This window comes from Eulemur rufifrons, chromosome 25 (assembly GCF_041146395.1).
Source record: "Eulemur rufifrons isolate Redbay chromosome 25, OSU_ERuf_1, whole genome shotgun sequence".
Lineage (NCBI taxonomy): Eukaryota > Metazoa > Chordata > Mammalia > Primates > Lemuridae > Eulemur > Eulemur rufifrons.
In genome coordinates this window covers 11,725,360-11,740,475 of record NC_091007.1, presented here as the reverse complement: position 1 = coordinate 11,740,475, position 15,116 = coordinate 11,725,360, and the positions used below count along the sequence as shown (strand labels likewise).

The 15,116-nt window shown below is 40.6% G+C and overlaps 1 protein-coding gene across 1 annotated transcript in view; it reads left to right on the top strand.

Annotated features, from left to right (window-relative positions):
- ST8SIA6 (ST8 alpha-N-acetyl-neuraminide alpha-2,8-sialyltransferase 6) overlaps window positions 1-15,116 on the top strand; it is a 104,256-nt gene that overhangs the window by 41,196 nt on the left and 47,944 nt on the right. The window contains exon 3 of the mRNA XM_069458894.1: window positions 13,350-13,439. Within this exon, the coding sequence (XP_069314995.1) occupies window positions 13,350-13,439 (90 nt within the window). The remainder of the gene's footprint in view (window positions 1-13,349; window positions 13,440-15,116) is intronic.

The following is a 15,116-nucleotide window of genomic DNA, read 5'->3' as shown; positions in this document are numbered from 1 at the left end:
AGGGTTATTGCTCCTGAGCTGCCTGAAATGACACTTGATTGACTGCACTTCTCAGAACCCAGAACCACATTTGAGTAATTTTATTCCATCTTTTCAAGAATTATTACTTTGTGCAGTTTCCTTGTTCGATTTCATTTGTAATTATATTGCTTCATTTTGTTATTGAAAGTTCTCTGGGGATGTTTTCCTAACCCTTCCTAATTATAGTTTACCTAAGCACAGTAAATTTGGTTAGCCAGTTCTCTTACACTTTCATTAAATATTAATGAGAACATTTGGACAACATCATTCTAAATACAGTAACATCTCAATTAAACAGAATGAACAAAGATTGGGTTCTTCTAGTTGATTAACTCTTATAATTAGTGGGTTAATCAGAAAATCCTTTTGGTTTTAATTCTTCCTGTTGATTTTTTTTTTCTAGAATGTTTTATTTTGTTTTTGAGATTGATCGGCTCCAGAATTTACTCTTGCCTGGACGAGTTACAGTCTTGCAGTACCTCAGGTTTAGTTGTCACTTATGTATTCATGCATTTGTTCAAATTTATTAGGGGGCTACTAATAGATGAGCAAGTCATGCCAGAGACATACATGGAAACAGTAAAATAGTATGTCAAGGTCAAACTCTGAGAAGTTTTTCTTTCAACAAATTGTATATGTTTATAGTTTTTTCATCATTGTCTTCCAAAATATGGGTCATAGAAAAAAAAACAGTCTTGATTGATAAGAAGATTCTGGTGTGTTTCCTGTGAATTGAACAAAGTAGTTTCCTTTTTTGCATTTCAGGATTTTGAAAATTGTCATTATTCTTTGACAGGGCCTTTTGCCTCTCTTCATATTTATAAAATTGTCACAGTAAGATGACATGTTTCACTCGCTATTTTCACTTTATTGTGACATACTCTTTTTGCCATTTTATTTCATATTTAAATTGCCTGCAAATGTTTGGACATGATATTTCTGAAAGATATTTCTCACTGATCTTTGTTCTCATGACATCAATCTGAACTGTACAAATAAACCCAAAACAGCCTTTAGAAGATATCTGAACATCTACCGGTTTTGAATGTTAAGCCAGTAAATTAGGATTTTGTTCACTGCTCACATGTGTTTGGTGACTAGTTTTTGTAGCATTTAGATTTTTTACGGTTTACAATTTCCATGGAGCCTCCACATTGATTAAACAACTTCCCAATATTAGCTCCTAGCCTTGCACCAGTTTTCATTGGCTCAATTTTTTCTTGCTCTGATTGGCCAGAAATGGATTGCTCTACCCTGTTAAACTTTGTTTGTTTGTTCTGCTTTGTTTTTTTTTTTTTTTTTTAAAGAAGGTTCCATAAAATTTTGTACAGGAAATCCCTAGTGTTTGAACCTAATGCTTTCCTGAAAATGAGTATAAAACATGAATATATAAAAGTGGAGCTATAGACTTACAGGTTATAAGAGAATGTTCACTCTTAAATGACTAATGACTAAACTTACTTTTATGGTTGTTGTGGTTTAAATATTTAAGTATTTATAAGTTCTTGAGGGTTATAGTGATTATATGGTTATCGCAAACACTATCATAGAGTCAACATTGAATACAGATAAAAGATATTTTCCCATTAAAGTTATTATCTCAAAATTTACTGCTCCGAGTTTTAGTGAAGAAATGTTTAGTTGGCACAGAAATTTACTTACTTTTTTTTTGGCTGGGAAGAACATGCTGATTGTGATTACATAAGCAACATGAACACTTACACATAGATGTAACTGACATTTAAAAACATTTCCGGAACTCACGTCCTTGGATGTTTTCTTAGAAGTGACCAGGTTCCTTCAGCTCTCAACCAGTTTGCTTGCACAATGCCCATTTGAGAGCTGCTTTTGCTGGGCTGGATCCAGTCCTGAGCCCAGCTGAAGGCTTTCGCCAGGATGAGTGGAGGATATTCTGTCCTTTCTGTAGCAGAGCTTCTGGGAGACCAAGCCATACATCCGAGTCAGGAAAGCAATTACATTGATTGTTCACAGAAACATAAATCTCCTCTTCTATTATTTCGTCTGTTGTGCTTTTTATCTGAAAATTAAAAACAAAACAAAACACTTATTAGTGACATGGTGACTTAGCTCATTTTACTCTTGTGGTTTTCAAATGGTTTTACTGCTCTTGTGTGTGAAGTCTTACTCTTACGAAAAAGACTATCAGGGCATAAGAACTTGATCCATGACACTTTTAAGACCTCGTTACTCAAAGTGTGATCCTTAGTCCAGCAGGATCGGCCTCACCTGGGAGCTTATAGAAATGCAGAATATTAGGCTTCACTCCAGATCTACTGACCCAGAACCTGCATTTTAATAAATTTCCCAGATGATTCAAGAGAACGTTGCTGTTGAAGAAGCACTGCTTCAAGAGCCCTGCCAAGACAATAACACTGCTTTTGTATAGACTGTGAATGGGAGAAAAAAAATAATTTTTCCTCAACCCTTATAAGTTTGTAGTCGGGACAGTCTCCTGCAACAAAAGACAGATTAACAAGAGAAAAAAACAAGCAAGTCTATTAACATGTGCAGTGCACATCGTGTAGGAGAAAAGTAACTCAAAGTAGTGACTTAGGCATCTGGCTTACATAGTATATCCAACAAAGAACAATAAATTTTAGAGAAGTGACAAGACAAAGGGAAAGCAGTCCCAGGCTCCTAGAGGCAGGAAAATATGGGAAGGTGAATTTATGGGGAACTAATGGAGTGAAGTCTGCTCGTAGATTCTTCTGGCGTTGTCTCTGAGCTGATAAAAGGTTGTAAAGGAGGATTTACATCCTGTCTTTAGGAGGGAAATGAGGGGAGCATAGGAAGGCCTTTTGTCTTTATAATTTTCTGCCCTGCTTTTAGGCAGACAGAGGGAAGGCAGAGAGCTTTTCTGCAGCTGCTTCTAATTGCCTTTAGCTCAAAAAATATTTATGTCAAAGAGGCATATTTTGAGGGGACACATCTTGGTTTCCTTCAAAGAATACTCCTGAATACTGCTTATGAAGCAGGTTCTCAATTCTAGTCACTATGCTCAGTGTTTTCATGCATTATCTCTTGCAGATTTTGCATCACATCCATCAGAGAGATAGTATTGTCCCCATTTTTCATGAGGAAGCTGAAAGCATAGAAGGGTTGAATAACTTTCTTAAGGTTAAGCATCTAGTGTGTAACAGAGTAGAGATTTGAACTATTGTCCATTTGCCACCAAAGTTTACCTTCTCCATCAGTGGAGAATTTTAATTTGTTTTTTCAATTAAAAAATATTTTCAGTGGGAGAAGATATTCACAAACTATGTATCCAACAAAGGACTAATATCCAGAATCTATAAGGAACTCAAACAATTCAGCAAGAAAAAAAAAATCCCATTAAAAAGAGAGCAAATGACATGAACAGGCATTTTTCAAAAGAAGATGTACAAATGGCCAGAAAACATGAAAAAATGCTCAACATCACTAATCATCAGAGAAACGTAAATTAAAACCGCAGCGAGATACCATCTTCAATTAGAATGGCCATGATTAAAAAGTGAAAAAACAATAGATGTTAGCCTGGATGCAATGAAAAGGGAACACTTATTCACTGTTGTTGGTTATGTAAATTAGTACAACCTCTATGGAGATCAGTATGGAGATTTCTCAAAGAACTGAAACTAGATCTAAACTATTCAGTCCCACAATCCCACTACTGGGTATCTACCCAGAGGAAAAGAAATTGTTGTATCAAAAAGACACCTGCAGTCACCTAGCATAATTCACAATCTCAGAGATATGCAATCAACCTAAATGCCCAACAACCAATGAGTGGATTAAGAAAATATAATATATATAGACCATGGAGTTCTACTCAGTGATAAGAGAGAATGAAATAATGTCTTTTGCAGCAACTTGGATGTACCTAGAGGCCATTATCTAAGTGAAGTAAGTCAGGAACAGAAAACTTAATGTCTCATGTTCTTACTTATAAGTGGGAGCTAAACTATGGTAATGTAAGAACGCAGAGAGTAGTATAATGGACATTGGAGACTCCAGAGGGGAGGGTGGCAGGGGATGAGGGATGAAAAATGATCCTTGGAGTACAATGTATATTATTTGGGTGATGGGTACACCAAAAGCCCAGGCTTCACCACTGTAAGATATATACATGAAATAGAATTCAATTGTTTCCCCTAAATCTATTAAAATAAAAAAAATATTTTCAGCACTTTCATTCAGAGTATTAAAAGATAGTTTTTATAAAAAGGTAAAACTATGTCTCTCATACAGATATTAAAATAAATATATTTTTAAAAAGGTTTTATGTAACTCATCAGTGAGGAAACTAGTAAGGTGTTATAAACAGTTCAAAGGAGAATCCACAGAACAGACACCTTTATAGATCAGGAACAAAAAAATGAATGTGCAAATGGAGGCAAAAGTAATTCTCAGTGTGGGGCAGGGAGAATTGTCTCTCCAGTGGACACAATTCATTTGCATACCTACCGACAAGAATTATTTTGCATTGATATCAGTTATCTACAATTTATAGAATTGTAAAATAGCTCTGTTAAGGAAAAAATTATTCATGACACTTGTTGAAACAGTAAGGCAGAGTTTATTCAGGACTGTCACGGTAGAAACACTGTGATGGGGTTTTGTAGTAGAGGAGAGAGATTTCTTAAACTCCAAAAACTCCAGGAAAACTGGAGATTTATAGCTAAGGAGCAGGGTAGGGAGTCAGTGGATGGAAATTACTAAGCGGAAACATCAGGGGTGCAGGGGAATTCTGGCTCAACTGACCAGACAGGATTCTTATTGTAGGTGGGCCAGGGTGATGGGACATCCCCTGGGGCGTGGGAAAGGATCAGGAATTTGATCAGCTATCAAGCGTGGTCAGATATCAAGGGTGGGGGATTCTGGCTAATCTGACTTAGTAGGATTCTTGCTAAAATGCTTTCTTGATGATGTGCCCAAGGATAGGCAGTAGTTGAGAAAGAGCTCAGAGAAGCTTGAATGGTTTGGCCAAGAAGAGAATGTTTGTCAGTATCCATCCATAGACTCAGAATCTGACTACCTGGAGGGAGTGGTGGTGCCATAGACAATGAGATAGTTCTCCATTGAAGGGCAAATTTTCCCCTGTAAGGGGAGCTAAAATAGTGTAGTGGTTAAGAACACAGAATCATGGTATTTGGGTTAAAAACTGCACTCTACTTCTAACGAGCAGAGTCATTTTGGGTATGTTATTTAATCTTATAGTGGCTTATTTTTCTCATCTATAAAATTAGTACCTAACCCACATGTTCATTGTGAGTAGTAAATGAGATGGCACTTGTATAATATAAAGTTTCTAAAACAGTACCCGGCACCTAGTGATCAGCCAATATATGTTGCTATGATGACCTTCTTTCTTAACTAAAAGGGCATAGGGGAATATTTGCATCAGGGAATGTGGATATTAATCTTAAAAATATACTCAAGACTTTTAAATTCAAAGCACACTAAAGAAAGGTCAAAACAATCTTGGCCATAGAAAGTAATAAAATATTGTTGGAGGTCAGTTAAAAAAGACTTAGAAACATGGCACAGTGGATGAATTCCACCCTGACTCTACGCTTTTAAGCTTGCCTCAAAACACCCAAGGATCTCACATTTTGGGACCAGTGAAATGAAACATGGATGCTCCAGTGCTTGTCACTTGTTCCCAATCTGTTCCTGTTTTATCTCTACTCTCCTAAAGATGCCATTTCCTATTTAGAACCCTACTCTTGTCCATCTGGATTTCAAGTTTTCATAAATCTCCCCATCAGACTTGTCCTTTTGGTAACCCTAACTTCAGGCTACTCAGGTAAGTTGATACTTCCTGACAGTCCCAAAGGACTCACCTGAGCCTGGTCAATCGGTTCCCCTATTTTGGGGCAAGCTGTGGGCTTGAGGGGGGCTGAAATTCAGAAAAAGTGAGAGTCTGTTAGGTTCATTCCTGTGCTCCTTCCTTTAACACCAGATGGTGATCAATGATACTGTTAATACAGGAGGAAATTCTTGTGCTTTAAGGGATACGTTTGCCTTGTTCAGATCACACACCTCTGAAATATCTGATTCTGTTCCTATGGGAGCTATCTGATAACTCTAAGTTTTACTTAATTGATAGTAATGCAAAATAATTCTTACCTATAAATATGCAAATGATGTCATAAGTGGTAGAGGTCCTAATGACTTTCCTGGCCCTCCCCCAACCCCTCCATTTGCACGCTCACGTCAATATTCCTGATCTATTCATATAAAGGTGGCAGAGCTTTAGATTCTCCTTTGAACTGGTTCCCTCCTTATGAGTAAAATAAAAATCTTTCACGAGTTCATTTTATATCTGTATGAGAGTTATGATTTTACATTTTTGAAAACTATCTTTCAACAATGGTAGGGGAGCAAGGATGCATTATGGTGACTGATTTAGAAGTGGCGAGCCAGCTAATTAATCTTCGTCAAGGGCAGCTGAAGGCAGATAAAAGCCAAGCAAGCAGAGATTATTTGCAGAAATTTTTGCAATTTAAGTTGCCTGCAATGTTCATGCATAAAAGAATCAAGTTCTATGTAGTCATTTTAAAAGCAGTTCCTATATTTTGAATTAAATGGCATTCACCAAAACATAGATTTGTGGTTTCTTGAAATTAATATGATTATAGAAAATAGCTGGCTTTCATTCTGCAAGCTTAGATGGTAACTGTGTTTATTTCTCTATCTCCCCCCGCCTGCACCAGACTGTTTTTTCAAGGCAGCAGAGACACTGTCTTGCTCAAAGTTTTAGCTCCAGAACCTACCATTCTCTCTGGTTCCTGGTGTGTGGGCTTCACAGATATCTAGGAAATGACTAAATAAAGAGGCAGACCAGGATCTGCCCCTCGTCTTTGAAAAGGCAGCAAGACTTGATTTTGTCAGTCCCTGGGTATAATGGGTAATTACAAAGGCAGACTTTTGTTAACCAAACTCATAAAGGATGCTTTATAGACCAGAATATTAATTTGTCAATTAAAGAGAGGAATCAAACCATGCAGCGGGTAGAAGTTTGCTTGATGAACGTGAAGTGAGAGCACAGGTGATCACCATGGCCTCTGTCCCAGAGGCAGGTCAGCCTGTTATGGCCCCTCTGCAGGGGGGTTTCTGCTGGTGGTCAGGACGTTCTCCTGGGTCATCAGGCTGCCCTTCCCTGGAATGAAGAAGGAGTGTTTCTAAGTATATGGAAAAAATCTTATTCTTTGGGCCTTCCATTTTTTTTTTTTTTTGGAATGTCTTCTAAAGCTTTCTTTCTTCAGAGAGAGTAAAATTGATTGGGTTTTAAGCTTTACATTTAAATTCACAATCCAATTCTGTCCCCTTTATGGTCACCATAAATAGAATTTGGATGTTCTTGAAACTCCTTCATCACCTATATTCAGATTATTCTTTGGGATGTTTTCCTTGGCCAGGGGACTGATTGCATGATTGCATTAATTATAAGTCACACTCAGAAGGTGACATTAATTCTGTGTTTTAGAGGTCTTTGTGGATGCTCACTGAGTACTGATGGCATTATTTTGTAGGGATTGAATAACTTGTTTCCTTTAAGAGATGTTATTTGCATTGTCAGAGTCTTAATTTTTATTATTTTGAAGCAGCCATTGTAGTCTGTAAGATTCTGACTATTTTGTGAAATCTTGCCAGGTGGTCTTGTAAAGTGATCACTTTCAACTAAAGAATGACTTATAAAGACAGAATTTTTAAAAGCACAGCAGCCATATAGATAATGATGGCAGAAACATTTGTTTTTGTGTATCTTTTCCTCCCCACCTTCTTAAAGAGTTTTTCCCCCTGACATCCTGAAGTGATGGAAATGTGCCTAAAGTCTTGGTTGCTGGTACCAAACAAATACATTCTATTAAGACTGGCATGGAATGGAAAAAGGGAAATTTGCACCCTTTAGGTTAGCAAACTGTCAGTAAACTCACAGTCAGGGGCCAGATCGTGAATGGTGTTGTGTGTCCAGCTAATAAGGGGTCGGACAGCATGTCCCAAGAGTGATAGGGTCATGGAAGGCCTTTGAGCAGGGAAATGGTATGATCAAATGTGCACACAGGACAACCCACCTTGAGGGGTGGAAATGAGAATGGAGCGGAGGGGAAGAAGGACCCTGAGCAGTGTCAGAGGTCAAAGGACAAAGAGAGAGGACTGTGGTGGAAACCAGGTGCTGGGTGAGTGGTCAGCAGTTCAGACACTCTCAGAGGTCAAGTACAAATGCTGAAATAGTCCTTGCATTTGGCAGTGCTTTCCCAAAATGGGTTCACGGACTTGCTGGTAAAAAGAAAGGGGGGGGGATAACAATAGGTTGCACTTTGAACGAAAGGTAAGGTAAGAGATAGAGCTGCAGAGCACAGTGTGAGATTTTGGTTTTGATTTTGAGAAGGTAGAGAATTGAGCTTGGGAAGAAGACAACCTTGGTAGGGAGAGGGGAAACAGTTGGCAAAGAGAAGAACCAAGGGGCAGGCTGGATCTCAGAGGAGACAGGGAGGGATGGGATGGCAGGTGGATTATCCTTTTGTGAGAGGGGGAGACACTTCTCTCTGAGACAGAAAGTCAGGACAGTTTGTAGGTAAAGATTAATGCGTACCTGGCAGCATTGTATTTCTCTGAAATAGGAAGCGCCATTAAATGAGAAGTGAGGAGGGCAGAGAACAGGCAAAGGCAATAGGAAAATGGTGAATGCATAAAGTAGCCATGGCAGGAACTGGGTCTGGAATGGAATTGTCAAGGTATATAATGCCCTGAAAATTGGACACCATTAACTTACCAAGGCATCAACCCACCCACCTGTGTGATGTTTCTCCAGCAGCCCTCAGGGGTTAGGTATAGTAGTATATTATGCCTGGGCTTATATTGCTACCTTACTGCATATTTGCAAGGTGAATGTGACAGGATGTCACCAGGGCAGGGAACTGAGAGTGCTGGAAAAATGTGATGAATGCTACCAATGGGCAGACAAGCAATCTTTCTCAGTGACATGTGAACAGAGAATGTGATCCTCTAATGGAGCAATTAAAGAAGCATTGGAAAAACAGACAAAGCCATCTCAGCTCATGGGGCTGGGAGGTTTCAAGTGCTAACTGGACCACCAGGTTCTAAAAGATCTCTAAGAGGATGGCCACTGTCCTTTTCCATGACTTGTATCTTCAGGGACAGTCCCAACTGTATAGTTTGGCAATTCACATATGGACCATCCTTTTCTTTGCTTCGGCTAATTCTGGTAGGAAGTTTTTAAGAAGTGCTTTCACCAAAAAATTGCAATAAAATTGAAAAATGTTTGAAAGTTCCAGAGTTGACAGAAAGAAACAGAATTCTTACTTCGAGGCTGCAAGAGTCTGGCCCCAGGGTTTTTGGTGATTAGAGTTTGCCTGGCAGCCCTCCCACATCCTGTTCTTTTTTCTGTCCCTAGACTCAACTGCTCAGACTACCAATTCGAGTTAGTTTTAGGTGAGCCCCTCTCCATTCATAGCCTGGGCTTCTACCTGAAAATAGACTCCCAGGCAGCCAGCTGTGATGGGCTTCACCTCTGCAGCTGGCTGGCTTCCTCAACCATTTTAAGTTCTCCCTGATGTGCAGTCCTTTAGGAGGGGCCATTCCAACCTGATCCCCAGTAACCATTCTTAGGGTTACAAATCAGCACTCACTGCTCTTGGAACTTTGTTCTGCCATGTTGTTTATGATTCAGAGTCTCTGCAATTCCTGCTTTCATCTTGATCAGTTTCTCTCCATCGTCTTTAACTTCTCTGAGCGATGTCTCCAAATCAAAAGTTAAAGAGGACTCAACCAAATGCCTTCATCTGCAGTGGGTGCCAACCCCTCAGATTGGATCTGTCCACAGAATCCACTCAGAACTGAGAAGGTTCCTTCTTTTCCTCTTTCCAGAGAAAGCTTCAATGACATTACACAAAAAGCAAGAAAGCTCTGAAGACTCTGAATGAAAAGGGAAAAGGGAGGCAGAGAAAGCAATGAAAACTAAAAAGGCTTCCCTTCTGTTCCTTTCACTGTTGAGTGGCTTTCTATACTTGTGAGAAGTTTCCAACATCTGTGGTAATAGCAGTGACTGGTTTAAGAAAAGAATGCAACAATGGCTTTGGGAATATAAGAACACAGCATTTCTTTAGTAACTTCTGCATGTTGGGCGTTTTTATGCACATCTCATTTTATCCCTCTAACTACTTTATTGGGTACAGATTTAAAAAAGGAAACCCTGAGACACAAAAGCTAAGGTCAGAGAGTAGAAGCTGACCCTGCTGACCCCCAAAGACCCTGTTTTGTCCCCACGACTTCATTCTGATATCTCCACTTTTATCCCAGATGCTCTCATTTTTCCTCCCCATATATCTTCTGTGATTTTAGTTGGGCAAACCTATTTTGAGTTTTTATTAGGAAGGATACTCTGCGATTTAAGGAAAGGCATATGAGACTCAGTCCTACAGGAGTCTGCCTGTCATAGTCTCACAATTCAACATGGCAACACCGTCAAAATTCAGAGCGCCGCGAGCTTGGTACTTCACTTCATTAACGGTGCTGCCTGAATAAAATACATGGCAAATTAGAAATAAACAAATCCTTGGGAAGTATGATAATACATTCAGAAAGCACAGAAGGTGAGGCATGGAGATGGAACAAGAGAGAAGGAAGTGGCAGGGGAGAAAAATCGTATCAGGATTAAGAGGGATTTTGTGAGCCCATTTGTACTCTGCACACAGTGTTTTTAGAAGGCATTTCTGAGAAATATTGGAGAATCAATTATGAATCTGCCTTGTTTATATCTTTATCTTCATACCTCCCTATCCCTCATATCCCACATCTAGTATACTATGAAGTGCTGTCAGTCTTACCTCTAACATAGATCTCAGATCAGTCTGCTGCTCTTCCCGCCAATGGACACAGGTGTGGCCCAGTCTCCAGGGCACAGCTGTGTCAGGTCTCCTCTCTGGCACCCAGGAAGATGGCTCGTTTCTGACTCCCACTTTGCAACCAGGTGGGACATGTAGCCAGTTCTGGCCGAGGACACATCTCACTTCTGTGCTAACACATTCAGATACAAGATATGACCTTCCAGCATGTTCTTCTGCCACAGCAATTATGGAAGCAAGTTGTTCAAGGGAAGGTGCCACAAGACTAAAACAATTTGGATCCCATATTAGTAAGAGTTCTCTGGAGAAACAGAACCAGTAGGGTATACAGAGAGAGATTCATTATGAGAGACTGACTTGTGATTAGGGAGGCTGAGAGGTCACATGGTCTGCTGTCTGCAAGGTGGTGGCCCAGGAAAGCTGGTGGTGTAGTTCAGTTCAGGCCCAGATGCCTAGAGAGCCTTTAGTGGAACAAGGGGAGCCAGTGGTTTAAGTCTCAGTTTGAATCCAAAGGCCCTAGATCCAGGAACACCAATGTCCAAAGGCAGAAGAAAATGGATATAACAGCTCCAGAAGAGAAAGTGAATTCGGCCTTCCTCCATGTTTTTGTTCAATTCAAGCCCTGGGTGGATTGTATGACACCCACCCATGTTGGTAAGGGTGATCTTTGCTCAGTCTACTGAATCAAGGGTATCTCTTCTAGAAATACCCTCACAGACACACTCAGAAATAATGCTTTACCAGCTATCTGGGCACCCCTTAGTCTGGTCAAGTTGACACATAAAATTAACCATCACCATCCCTAAACCACATGGAGCACAGCTACTCTAGAAGGCAGTCCAGACATATGGGGGCATTTCGTGGGCAAGAAACAAACCTGTGTTTTGTAAAGCAACTGAGAGTTTGGTGTTGTTTGTTGTCACATCATAGCCTATTTTGTCCTGACTAGGAAAACAAGTTGTGTTGTCTCCTAGAATCCTACAGAAACCTTTTAACTCTTCCTTTTCCCCTCGTACCCCATCTCCCCTCATTTCTCTGCAAAGTGGTTAGTGAACCTCTTCAAACATGCTTCGGGTCACGTCACTCCCCTGTCCAGAAGCCTTCTGGTGCCTGCCCCCATTAGGCGTCGGGTTTAAACTCCTTAACCTGGTTTTCCAGGTCTGCGTGCTCCTACTTACCCCTCCAAACACCCTGCAGCTCTTAGACCTGTTCATTGCCTATAGTCGCATCATCTTTTCAGTCTCTCAAACACTGTACACTGCTCCCCATTCTGGGGCCTTGGCACATACTTTCTCTTCTGCCTGGAACATTCCTCCCAGTTCGCTTGAATCATCCTTGGGAATCTCCACCTAAAGGATACTGCCTCCGAAGCCTTCTCTGACCCCTCAGAGTGAACAGGTCTCCCTGCGACTCTTCGATGCCCCCCACTCTGGTTCAGCCATACCAGTCACCGTTTATAATTGTGTATTCATTTGTGTGCTTATTTGTTTGCTAAATATCTTTTTTTCCTAACAAGACTGCAAGCTCCACTAGGGAAAGGGACCATGTCTGTGTTCTCTCCCTCTCTGCCCTAAGCATCCTATGCCTGGACCCCATATTAGGTTCTCAACAAATACCTTCAGGATGATTAAATAAACGCATTTACAGTAACTTAGAATTATATGTGTGTGTGTGTGTGTGTGTGTGTGTGTGTATAAAGTCTAAGGAAAGTGATAGCAGATATGTTTGAGCACTTACTATGAGTGAAGTATGGTGCCAAGTGCTTTACATTGTTTTCTTTAGCATGAAGATACCATGACAATAAGACTATGTGGTAAGGACTGTTGTCCTCACTTTAGAGATCCAGAAACCTGTGCCTGGAGTGGTTAAATAACATGCCCATGTCCCTGCGGCTCACTAGGCAGCCAGGCTCCATAACCCATGTGCTTAACCTGCTTTTTGATTTGGTTTTGTTCTACCTCCAAGTTTCCAAGTTTATTGAACAATAGCACCAAGCTCTGATATCACAGCCGTTATATAATCAAAGGCCAGATTTGCATTGTGTGTTTTTTTTATGGAGAGAATTATTGATTTCCTGCATGCTTCCTACCAAAGACATATTTTAAAATTAAATATTTTAAAAATATTTTAAAAATAAGTACCTATGCACTGATTAAAACTATTCAATCATTGTAAATACTAACCTCAAAATATGAAAACCCGAGGATATGAAGTCTTCCACAGAAAGTTCTTTTCTGTTTGACTTCATAGTGTAAGCTTTTTTTTTTTTTAATTTAAACCTGTCAGAGGTGAAAACATTAATTTCCTTTTCCATGGAGAAATCCAATAATGGGATGAAAATCAGACTTCATTTGGACACACTTTATCAATTAAATCTGATTTTTGTTAACAATATCTTATAAGCTCTGATTTTAAAAGAATCTTTTTTTTTTTTAAATCTCTTCCATGAAACAGCACGTATCTGAATGAGAAGTCACTCCAGCTGACAGAGAAATGCAAGAATCTGCAATATGGCATTGAGTCTTTGTCTAACAAAACAAAAGGGTAAGTTCTCTTCTCATTTCATTTAGTTTTAAAATATATGTGTTTTGTATGCAAAATGTTTCACAGCCTCACTGAAATCATTTGGAATATAAGAGTGCTCACTCTCAGCCTTGATGTTGGTCTCTGAGAAGCTCCTATCCATGAGGGGGACGGACGAGGGGCCCAACAGTGCAGACCGGGGTGAGACCCTGGCAGGGAGACTCAACTTACCCATCCCTGGATCCATGTTTGTTGAAAAGATCGTGTAGTTTTACTGGCTCAACTTTTATGGCCCTTCAGTCCTTTTGAGAATCTGATACACGTTCTGGATACTATCTTGGAAAGATACACAGTTGCATAAAATTTTTCTTACAGTGTCAGCAGGTTAGCAGATTTACCCCCAGTTCCTGCTGTGGGACCCCCTCAAGTTCCCCACCTCTGCTTACGATCCTATATTTTATTTTATTTTATTTTTTTTGAGACAGAGTCTCACTCTGTCACCCAGGCTACAGTGCCGTGGCGTCAGCCTAGCTCACTGCAGCCTCAAACTCCTGGGCTCAAGCAATCCTTCTGCCTCAGCCTCCCGCGTAGCTGGGACTACAGGTGCCCATAACCACGCCCGTTTAATTTTTCTTTTTCTATTGTTAGTAGAGACGGGATAACTTTTTTTCTTTCTATTTTTAGTAGAGATGGGGTCTCGCTCTTGCTCAGGCTGGTCTCAAACTCCTGACCTCAAGCGATCATCCCACTTCGGCCTCCCAGAGTGCTAGGATTGCAAGCGTGAGCCACCGCACCCGGCCACAATCCTATATTTTAGAGAGTTCACTACAGCATCTCCTTCAACCTGGGGCAAAGGAAGTCTAGAAGCCCCATGGTTCAAGCAGGGAAGAGGCACTGGTGGCCTGAGATTCTGATGGGAGAAGCATCATTTTGGTTGTACCTGGAAGGAGCCAAGTCTAACAGTGTTGGACAAGTGACATGCAGTGGAGCGAGGGCATTTGGTGATGCTCTAATCTCCCTGTAATCTGAGTTTCATTTTGCTGTGCCTTTGCCTGACAAAGTTTGAAGATTGTTCAGAGTAAGAGAGCTTGCTGATTTCCTCATGCCAATCCTGTGTAAGGAAGACCTAGTGCTGTTCCTGCCTTCATATTTTTCTCTTTCTCTTCCCAATAATCATTCTCTCTCTCTCTCTTTCTCTCTCTCTGTCATGCACACATACCCCTCCCTTATTCTTTTAATGTTAAAAACAGTGCTTGTGGGATCAAGGAGTTAAAGCAGCTGCCTATAATTCATTCCCTCCCTTCCCTGGGGGTGTGGGAGGTTGACCTGGGGGTAAAGAAAGCAAGGCAGATAACCTGGTCTAACCTGCTTCTCAGCTGCACCTCGGGGTAGATGTACTGATGAGATTTGCTTGGAGGAAGAGACTGTATCCATTGAGCATCCATAGGAGGCCAATCCCTGGCTAAGGTTGTATTATAATCCTTCCAGTAAATGGGACCCAGGAGCCAGGAGGCAGGGCTCCCTGGAGAACAGCACGTGGGCTGTGCAGCTCCCTGGGTATAAAAGAGAAATGTTTCATAATTTAAATGTTACTGCTCTGTGAGGAATCCCATAGACCTCATGCAGAGACCTCGCTTACTATTCTGGGCCATGTCCAATGTGGGAGGACAGGACCAGGGCTGCCATGCTTCATGTCCC